At 38.1% G+C, this 10888-nt stretch overlaps 1 protein-coding gene across 1 annotated transcript; it reads left to right on the top strand.

Moving 5' to 3' along the window:
• Positions 1–1673: 1673 nt before the first annotated feature.
• On the top strand, positions 1674–5533 carry gsc (goosecoid). Its single transcript, XM_033643375.2, has 3 exons — positions 1674–2182; positions 3049–3308; positions 4875–5533. The coding sequence occupies exons 1-3, from the start codon at positions 1867–1869 to the stop codon at positions 5022–5024; spliced, it is 726 nt and encodes a 241-aa protein (XP_033499266.1). The 5' UTR covers positions 1674–1866; the 3' UTR covers positions 5025–5533.
• The last annotated feature ends 5355 nt before the right edge of the window (positions 5534–10888 follow it).

Below are 10888 nucleotides of genomic sequence, written 5' to 3'. Positions count from 1 at the left end.
ACTTATTTGGCTGAAGACCCTCAAAACTCCTATTTCATACTTCAATCGAAACATTCTGGGTGGCAAACATGTTTAAATGCCTTCTTTCTGTCTCTTAGAACCAACTCTGTTTAATGTGTTGTAGCTGACGTTTATGCGGGATTAATATGTTTTATCCACAATTTAAAAATACCATGCAAAACTAATAAAAGTCATATTTTCGTGCAGGGAAACAAGTAGGTGGAATTCATCTGTAGAGCTGATTGAAATCAGTTGCTTTAACGCATTAGTGGAGGACAATAAGCTTCAAACAGAGCTCTAACTCTGTGTCCGCACCGCTCTAATCATCTGCCATATCTAAACGGCACATTTCCAAATCACAAACTTATCTGTCAGCCTGACGTGAGCATGTGTTAAGACCCCACTGAGTGTTAAATACAATCAGCGAGTCCCATTAAGGTCTGAACTGGGAATCCACGTTCCTCCACAGCAGCCACCCCCAAACACACACCAAACACACACACACACACACACACACACAGACAAACTCGACCACTCAGCGCATGTTGATTAGCGGTGTAAATATGCAATAAGTACTCTTTTTCCAGGCTGAATGGAGGCGATAATGGGTCGTTATCTTATCCCGGTCAGGGGGGAAATGTTCGGCGGTGTTGACCCGCAGAGAGGGAGCTGCTGCCGGGGAGGAAACGCGCTGATCTGCTCCCCGCGGAGAAGCGAGCGGACGGAGGATAATGAGATGAATCCCAGATATAATGCTCAGTGGTTTCGGTCCGACATGGAAACACGGTTAATATTCATTTACTCATGTAGGGAAGGGAAGCGGAAAACAAATAAAAGCCTTGATTACAGTTTTACTGCACCTTTACACACATGTTGCCCACACACAGGTCAACGGGTTATTTTATTAACTTCAGCTAGCAGCATAATCGCATGACTTGGGAGTGTTTACACATCTGTAACACTACATTAAAAATAAGGGATTATTTAATAATAATCATGACTAATAAAAAAACCACTCCACGCGTAAATTTCCTGAGGCCTACGGCACATTTTATAACCGTATCAATACATTTTAATTAAAAAGTTTCTGTACCTAATGATAGACTTGAAGTTGCCAAACGATTTGAAATTCATAAATTAATAATAGTATTTAACTTACTTCACCACTTTTTCGCACAAAAGAATTGCTTTACAAAACCTGTTTTCCCCCTCAAAACCTACCAACAATATTAAAAAAATAAAATAAAAAAAACAACAACCCTGTAACCCTCCTGACTCAGTACAATTAAAGATTCTGAACATAAAAATGCATTTCTTTATTTTGGTGTCGTTTTTAAGGTTTGACTCTGACTTTATAATCGGTGGAAGAGGCCCTATCCGCCCCCTGACTGTAAATACTAATGTAAATCTGTTCCATAGATTATGATGCCTTCATTGACAAGGAAATAATCGGATTACTCTAAAGAAGACCCTCTGTGTCCCAGCAACAGAGTTCCCGAAGTCTGCAAACAGTGCGGATTATCTTAATTGAATTAATTCTCAATACACAGATATGTGGCCGTTCACGCCGCGAGTTGCAGCAGCTGATCCCAGAGCAGCCGCTCCACCGTGACGTCAGCGGGGTATAAAAGCAGCCCTGCTCTCAGTCGGTCCTATTAAAACCACCAGTCCGCATCCTCGACACGAACCCGCGGAGTCGCGCATGCACGGAAGAAAAGTACCCTCCAGAGTCACCATGGCGCAGATTTAGGAGAACCTTTGTCCACGGACCACAGAAATCTTTCAGTCCAGGACTTTTACTTTCACCAAGCTTTTTTTCCCACTTTCCCAAGTTTTCCAGTTTCCGAGCCGCCGCGCACCGGTGTGATGCCCGCTGGGATGTTCAGCATAGACAGCATCCTGTCCGGCCGGCCGAGCTGCAAGGAGCCGCTGCTGCTGCACCGGAGCGGGCCGGTGGTGCTGTCCGCCGGCCTTACGGACTCTATCTATACCGACTACAACGGACTGTACTCGGCCACATGCGGGCCCTCCCCCCCCGGTGTTCAGCCTGTGAACGGGGCCAGGATAGGATATAACGGCTACTACTACGGACAGCTACACGTCCAGGGCGCCGGAGGAGCGCCGCCGTGCTGCGGCTCTGTGCCCGGTCTCAGCCCGCAGCAGTGCCCCTGCATCCCGGCAGGTAGGATAACCAAACTCATGCTCTTTTGATAGTTGTCAGCTTAAATTTAAGTGTGAACTCTTTACTCAAGGAGTTATGCAGGATTTTTTTTCTGTTTGTTTTTAAATGAAAGATCGGTCGTTTTATAAGCAACATTAACATTAATTAAAAATAAAAAGTGGTATTTCTGCAGACAGTGTGTGCTTTATTCGTTGTACCAGGTCTCAGTTTGAGCCCAAATTTCGAAGACAATATGTTATTCAAAGGGCTGACTCCCAACAGTTTGTGAAACACATGATGGTTGATAATCTGTTTTCGTGACAAATTTCCTCGCACAGACAAAAATTTTAATTTTTAATCTTATGCATAAAATCACGAATTGCAACGTTAATTTCCACATATACTACATTCTGCACATTTACACACAGAAACCGATTGAGACACTTGCAAATATGAAATATTAAATGAAACAAATCTGATGTCAAATAAATGTGTGATGTCTTCATCTTGTTCGTTTGATGACCCAGTGCTGTTGCGGGTTTAATGCGGAAACCCGTTTCCAACTTGTTGCTTTATGCTTAACACAGCTGTGTGTACAGGGAGAGAAACTGTTTCAAACTGGGGAATATGTCTGCACACAGTTAAAGATACAGAGTTTGCTATATTTAATGCATGAGCAAAAATATTAACATAAAATGATAAAGCTCAAGTGCGCTATTTTACGCACCAGCTGTAATCTGATCGTACACAACCGAAGCCAGAGCTCCCAATTAGCCTCATTACGCACGAGCACTGTTTATATGTTTGTATATAGACTGCGGCAGTTTGATTGTTCCAACCATTCAACTCACTCATGCGTGATATTTCTTCGTCCCTCCGCCATGCAGGCTACGAGAGCCCGGGCTCGGTGCTTATCTCTCCAGTCCCGCACCAGATGATGTCCTACATGAACATGGGCAGCCTGTCGCGGACCGAGCTGCAGCTCCTCAACCAGCTGCATTGCCGCAGGAAGCGGAGGCACCGCACCATTTTCACGGACGAGCAGCTGGAGGCTCTGGAAGGCCTCTTCGAAGAGACCAAGTACCCGGACGTCGGCACCCGGGAGCAGCTGGCCCGTAAGGTCCACCTCCGGGAGGAGAAGGTCGAGGTCAGAGCCGCTTTGACTTTTCACACAGTTGCTTTTTTTTATTCATTCACTGCACTGATTCTCATTATATATTTTAAAAAAAAGTCAAAACAGGGAAAACAACATTCAGTTTCTCTCATTTGATGTAATAATTCTAATAGTTTGGTTTCTTATAAAACAAGCAGATTTCAATACAGAAACAAAGATGTTATGCACCAGAGATAGACTAACAATTGTAGTCTTTTTAACAGATGACAAATGTAATTGACAGATTATTGTTATTGTTATTGTTATTATTATTATTATCATTATTATTATTATTGGTAGTTGTAGTAGTAGTATTAGCATAGTTTTAATTTCTATTATTAGTCCCCTTATTGTAGTCTTTGATATGGACTTTTACACAATTTAGGTAATAACCACGGACCTATTTTTGGTTATTATCAAGAATTTTTTTTTTATTATTATTTTTTTTAATCATTTTATTATTATAGGCGGCCAGGAGTTTTGTCCCGCCCCTGTCCCTAATTTATTGGCCTATAAAGTTCATTTAAAAAAAACCCAACAGCAACAAGAAAAACCCCGAAAAGGATGTGACATCATTTAGTTTACTTTAAAAATAAGTGCACAATTAGACATCTGATCAGGAGCAGATAGGACATTTCAGTGGTAGATTTGTTGTGTCTGACAGTGCAGTTTTAATGACTTACAACAGAGACGTATTCATCGAGACAATAGCTCTACTTTCATTTAACATTTTTCTGAGTAAATGAAAAAAATAATATTTTCAACGGAAAACCACGTGAACAAACTAGATAACAATTATAATAATACAGCTGCTAATAATGATTATCATTATTATTATTATCATTATTATTATCATCAAAAATGATGAGCAAAACTCAGCAGAATGTAAGTAAAGTAAATAAAAGTTCATGGTATGAATAATGTTTTGTTTTGGATTTTCTTAAAAAAATATAATAAAAAACAATAATGCACTCTGACGATTTTTCACACAAAGGTGTGATTTTTGACTTTATAAATACAACTGACTTTTTTTCGTTAAAGGGTGTTTTCAGGGAGTTCTTCCTCAGCCTATGTGCTGTGAGGGTCCAGGGACAGACGGATGTCGTATGCCCCCTGAGGCAAATTGTGATTTGTGATATTGGACTTTATAAATAAGACTGAATTGAACTGACGCGCTGTGGGAAGAAAAGAAACATTACAGGCTAAACATACATATGAAGACACAATGTTTCAATCTTTGAACAATACGGGCAATGGATATTAAAAAACAAAGTTTTAATATGTAAATAGTAGAGCGTCATAAAACAAATATAAAGTGAGGCTTGACGAATGTGAAATCCCGCATAGACCTCACGTGAGACATATTTTGGGATTAATTATGCGAAGGAACAAATACCGACAAATGGAAGTACTGTTAGGCTCTTGAGATCTAACCAAACATTACGGGCAAGAAAATAAAACAAAGCTTTGAAAAAGTAAAGAAATGAAATGAAATGAAATGAAAGGAAGGAGAAACTTTAGTCTTAGGTATTAAAACTGTTCTTTGTTTTCAACACGTAGGTTTGGTTCAAAAACAGACGCGCGAAGTGGAGGAGGCAGAAAAGGTCTTCGTCAGAGGAATCAGAGAACTCTCAGAAATGGAACAAATCCACCAAAACGTCCGCGGAGAAAACCGAGGAGAGTAAAAGCGAGGTGGACTCGGACAGCTGATAATAAAAGCGACCTGACGCGGCCACATGTGTGTGTGTACATATAGTGGAAAGTGGTGTGGACTCGACGGCATGCTGGTGGTGTGATCAAACGTGTTGCCATGTTGCACAGTTGTACATATCTACATTTTATTATGGATTCTGTGTCCGCTATTTATATTTAATTTAAGTTTTTTTTTTTTTTTTGTAATGTTACGCACGCCAGAGGACGTGAAGCTCGGAGGATTGACTGACATGTCTGAATATATCGTAATATTATATGTGACATTTTTGTGGATATTAAATGTTGTAATTCTGGTATTTTTTTCCGTTGTAGCATTATTCAGTGCGCTCAGCCAGCCGCAGCGGAAACACGTGGAGACTGTAAAAACACTCCGAGGCTGAGCGCAGCATCACCATACAGCTGATGTGAAAAATAAGCCGGCATTTTTATCTTATTTTATTTTTCAAAAATAAGCAAACCTACGTAAAAGGACAGCGAGTATTCATTAAAATATAAATGAAACATCATCACCATGTTGTCTGACTTTTTCTTTGAGGTGGAGAGATGCTGATGTCACTTGGCTGTAATACTGAAAGGACAGATTCAAAAAATATAAGGCATAGGATTTTAGAAAGGTAGCTCGTGTTTGAATTCTTTAAAATTCTAATTGCAATAAAATACAAATTTTGGCGGTAGTTACATTCGACAAATAATGACCAAAAAATAAAACAAATAACAAAAATAGAAATAATAGCAGATTAATATAATTTATTCTAAGTGCCACATGTCTGTTGTTGTTTTTCCATGCCATTTGGGGCTTTTGTTGTTGTTTTATAAGCTGATTTCAGTATTGTAAGACCTCATATATCTTTTCAAAAGCAACTTAAATTCCCCCCTCCATCCTCAACAATGGTTTGGAGAAAGATGGCTTCATGTTGATAAGTACAACATGCGCAAAATAAAACAAATAAAAATAAAATGTTAAAAATTAAATTAATAATAACAATCAGTATTCAAGAAATCTTCCCTTTTGGTGTCATAGTTTTCTGCTGGGTGGACGGTGGCGCTTGGGGGACTCATGATGACCTCACTATTGCTAAAATTCTTGCTACAGCCTTGCAAGTAGTGATTATTTTCCATTAGATCAACTGATCAGTCCTAAAGTGTCCAAAGAGATTAAGACAACTATGCGTCACACAAAGTGGGTCAAATTGTTGTCTACAAACTTCTTATTTAGTCTGAAAATCAGCCAGTTAAAGCAGCAAATCCTCATGGGAGAGACTGATTTGGTTTAATATCCAGCTTACTCTGCTGTTTAATGACTCATTTTGTTATCACTTACTTTTCTGTAGATGGAATAATGGAATAATTAGACTATAGGTTTTGGCGCTCGTCACTATTTCATAAAGTAAATTGGTCTTCATATTGTCAAAGCTGCTCATTTGCTCCTTAAATGGCGTGTGAATGTCAGTGTTGAGTGTCAGAAGCCTCTGTACTACCCATCTAACCTGTTGTGCCCCACATTTTTCCACTGGAACACTCGAGAAGCATCAGGCCTGTATGTGTTGTCCTTTCCATTATAGCATATATATTCACAGTCCCAAATGTAAAAGGACTTTTTAACTCCTCACTAACATAGAAGATGGGAATAATCATACACTGAAGACAATGAGAAATTCTGGTTTAGCTCATGTTTTTTATTTAAAGTTTTATTCATTTTAACATATTGACTTTATAGACTTAATAGAACAATACAAATTATATAAATATAAAAGGATTCACAGTCACAAGAACCCCCAACAACAAACAAACAAACAAACAAAAAAAAACATAACTAACTTAAAAGGCAGCCACAAGAACCCAACCTGACGCCCCGATAGCTCTTAGACATGCACATGCATACATATGCATAGACACTACAGTATATACATACTTACACATCCTGTCCCCTAATACCCTCCACACCCTCGAAGATGTCTCATCTCTAATGTGAGCCAGAAAAATCTGCCATATTTGGCTGGTCTTATTTGGGATAGTATTTACGTTGGCAATCATCTTTTCAAAGGCAGCCGTCTCTGTCGTAGCCACTCTGTAAACTCCAGGTTATGTGGACTCTTACGGTTGCATAGAATTACTGTCAGTTCAAACTGTGCTTCATTAAAGCTTGGTGGCACAAGAGATTCGTCCCCTAATAGACGCAGCTATGGGGATCTGGTAGAGGCTGTCTGAGCTTTTTTTTTCATTTGAACCTTTCCAGATTTTTCAATACCACCTTCCATAAAGGTAATACCATGGGACAGTCCCATAGAGCATGGAGAAGAATACCCACCTCTTTATTACATTCCCAGCATTTATTGTCTTGGGTTAGACCTATTTTAAACAGTTTCAGGGGTGTGTAATAATAATACAGTATCTATGTACAACTTTATGGTGGATCAACTCACTCCTCGCATTGAAATCATATCCTGCCATAAATCTTCCCTAATCTCACAACCAAGATCCCTGTGCCACATTTGTCTCGGGCTTTTACACATTTTAGTTTGAATATTTGACATTTTCTTGTACAATATTGAGGCAGTGTCGAGTATGGGGGTAATTTAAAAACTCTTGAAGATTATTCTGTAAATACTTTCAGAAATCTGCTTCATCAGTCTAACTAAATTGTTTTTTTAAGGCCCTCAAATGACATAAATGTGCAACTCTGTTAAGGTCACTGACGACAAATATACCTTTTGCCCACCTGAAAGAATACCCTCTTCCCTAAAGTGAGGGTTATTCCATATGGAAGGGTAGCTTTGTTTGTATGGTGAAATCCCCAAAATCTTGTGTGCCCTTGCCCACTGAGGATGTTGTAAGATTGGATTTCCTTCATCTGTCGTTTTTGTTGTGTTCTTCTGTGATAAAAGTTCCGGGTTTAGATCATGTATTATGGTGGATGATAAAAAAAAATAGCTTAGAAATAGTAAATCAGCAGGAATAAAAATTAAACATACATTGAGATCATTATTAATGTCTGTTCCTCATACAACCTTGGCAAGTTTAAAAACACAAGCATTTGAGTGTTTGCACTGGAGCTGTTATAGCTGATAGTTAACAGATATTCTGATCTTTTAGGTTTCCATGCCAAAACAAATACAAAGGATTAAATATGTCCTTACATATGTTATGTTTTCAGTTGAAAAACAGCATTTAGAGGACCATGTGAAACTATGATGAAAGCCACAATTTTGGAATTGTTTTAGGGCTTAAGGTTGGGTATTTGTTTCCCACACTTTGGTTCAGAAATTTCAATCAAACTAAAGGTTTTATGAACTGTTTCCATCAGCAGGCAAGTGTGTGGATGTAGTATACGGCCTTTTTTGGATGGTCTGTAATTCAGTCTTTGTCACTGTGCTGTAAAATGATGTGATGGTCAGATTCTAACTCCATATTAAGTTCCACACCTCTCTATGGGTGGAATTTCAGCTCACGTGGAAGTCCAAATAACCTACATTATGTGATACAATAAACAAAAGCAAGACAGTCAAGACTAAACAATACGGATGAATATAATACCAATTTCACAAAATCCCTACTCATGACAGAAATCTCATTTATCATATAACTATAATGATAATAATAAAAAGAAAACCTACAACCAAAAGGAACAAAGTCAGAAATGATTACCTGAGCTGATTATTGAAATTGTTGCACTAACAGCTGGCTCAGCAGCTGTTTGGGTCGGGACATACAGGGATACATTACTGATTTAAAACAAAGATTTACTTTTAACGGTAACAAAGCGAATAAATGAATGATTTCAATCCTGTCCCGATCGTATAGCCGCAGGGACAGGAACGCAGTCTCCATACTTTGTGAGTTATGACTGAATGCTCATTTCAGCAAATGTGGAAAACAGTCCAGTGCTGGAATTTGGCACCAGATTCTTATTCTTGTTAATGTACTCTGTAATCAGATATTTCCTGATTTAAATCATAATTTGATACAATATTTTATTTCTCTATGATCTTGTAAAACTGTTTGTGTTAACCCCTTCAGACCTGAGGGTCCGCTTTTTGCCGCTTTTTCACCCATGAAGAAATAACATGGTGGAAAATATCACTAACACTGTAGTGGGTTTTAGCTGTGTGATAACTGTACAAATGCGTAGGACAGCAATGTATTGTTTCTACTGCATTTTTTAAATTTAATTTATTTTTATTTTCAAAATGTTATTCATGACACTGCCTTTCAGAATAATTGGGCTTCTTAGACTTTCTTGAAACCCACAGAGCAAGTAACGTTGGTCATGGAAGCCATCAGGTCATAATATAATACTTGAATAGGTTTAAAGACTGACTGATTTCATCAGAAGGCATCTCAAATGCATTTAAACAAAATTAATAAATAAATAAATCAAAGTACAAGGGCCACTTGGGAGCTTTGTCTGCAGCTTCCAATCCCATTTCATGGCCTTCCTCAGCAAATACAGTTTGTAAGGTTGACACAGAGACAGCTTAGTTGTCATCCCATTGCCTAAGCATTGAATGTGGTGGGTGAATTCAAACATTGTAAACATTTTTACTGTTTTTTTTTCCTTACTTGTATGATAAGTAATATTGATAGTTAATAAATAATCTACTGAGGCACTGGTGTTGATGATTGACTACTCAGGCATTCTTCAACAAATGTAAGTCTGCAGTTAGTAATGTTAATATGGAAAAGCGCTAAAAAGGGTTCATCTTTACACTCTAAAAAGAACTCTAACAATTAGTTTTTACTTAAAATCAGTAAGTGTCTGGGCTGCCTTACATTTTTAAGTTGACTGAATCTGAGAAGACACGGTGAATCATTACAAAATTCAGTCAACCTAAAATTTCAAGGCAGCCCAGACTCAAACCAACTGTTTTAAGTTAAAACAAATGGATCCTTTTTTCTTTTTTTTTCTTTTTTCTTTTTTAATAGAATCTAGAAGCCTTAAGTTGTTTTTTTTATAGTTTATAAATAATGCATAAAACCTTGAGGGACTTTTTGTTAAAGCATTGATAAAGCCATTATTTACAACCGACAAACCTGGCTGCCTCATTAGAAATAATACCTGTGACTGCATATGGGATTTTGTGAGCTCGGGAAAAAGCTAGTAAGTAGACCTTGAGCCTCCATTGTTGCTATATTCTATATTTGTACACTGATTCCCTGACTTGTCTTGTATATTTTCTTCTGAGAATTTTTATTTTTTTAAAGAGCTTTAGTTTATTTATTTATTTAATTCAAAGTCAGGAATAAACTTTCATGCTCAGTCTCAATTGTATCTGGTTGTTGATGACAGAAACCAGCCTGATGTCCACTAAGATGGTCATTTGATTTGGGGAAAAAAGTGTGGAAATTAATATTTAAAAAGTAAAATGTTTCTTATCTGACTTCCTGTCTTGTCTGTCTGCAGGTCTTCTCTCTTTTACGTCAAAACTGTACATTTATTGACAGGTTAAAGTCTACCTATAACTCAGCCAAAGTGCGTTTTCTTTTGCTGAAACAAATAAATATCTGATGCACTTTACAATGGACACAGGGTTTGAGGGAGTTCATTTAGTACTCACACATTTGAAAAAGTGTATGCTCAGCAATGTATTAAAAATCGGCCAACATTCTATTATCATTGCTAGAATACTAAAGGCATCACACTGATTCATTCTGTGCGTTCTACTGTAATGTGACTTACAGCGTGACATTGATGACAGTGTGAGCAGCAGTTTTAACTCTGTGCAGTTGTTCTTGATTATGACTGATGTCTGAGTATCAGAGTGGTGCAGACATGCAGCCTGACAGCTTCACTGTGATCTCTGCTTTATTCTAATCAGAGCTGACTGCGCAGCACTCTGCAGCCCACACTGCTAACCAGAGGT

This window comes from Epinephelus lanceolatus, chromosome 15 (assembly GCF_041903045.1).
Source record: "Epinephelus lanceolatus isolate andai-2023 chromosome 15, ASM4190304v1, whole genome shotgun sequence".
Classification (NCBI taxonomy): domain Eukaryota; kingdom Metazoa; phylum Chordata; class Actinopteri; order Perciformes; family Serranidae; genus Epinephelus; species Epinephelus lanceolatus.
Note: the sequence above shows the minus strand (reverse complement) of the source record. Positions and strands in the feature narration are given on the sequence as shown.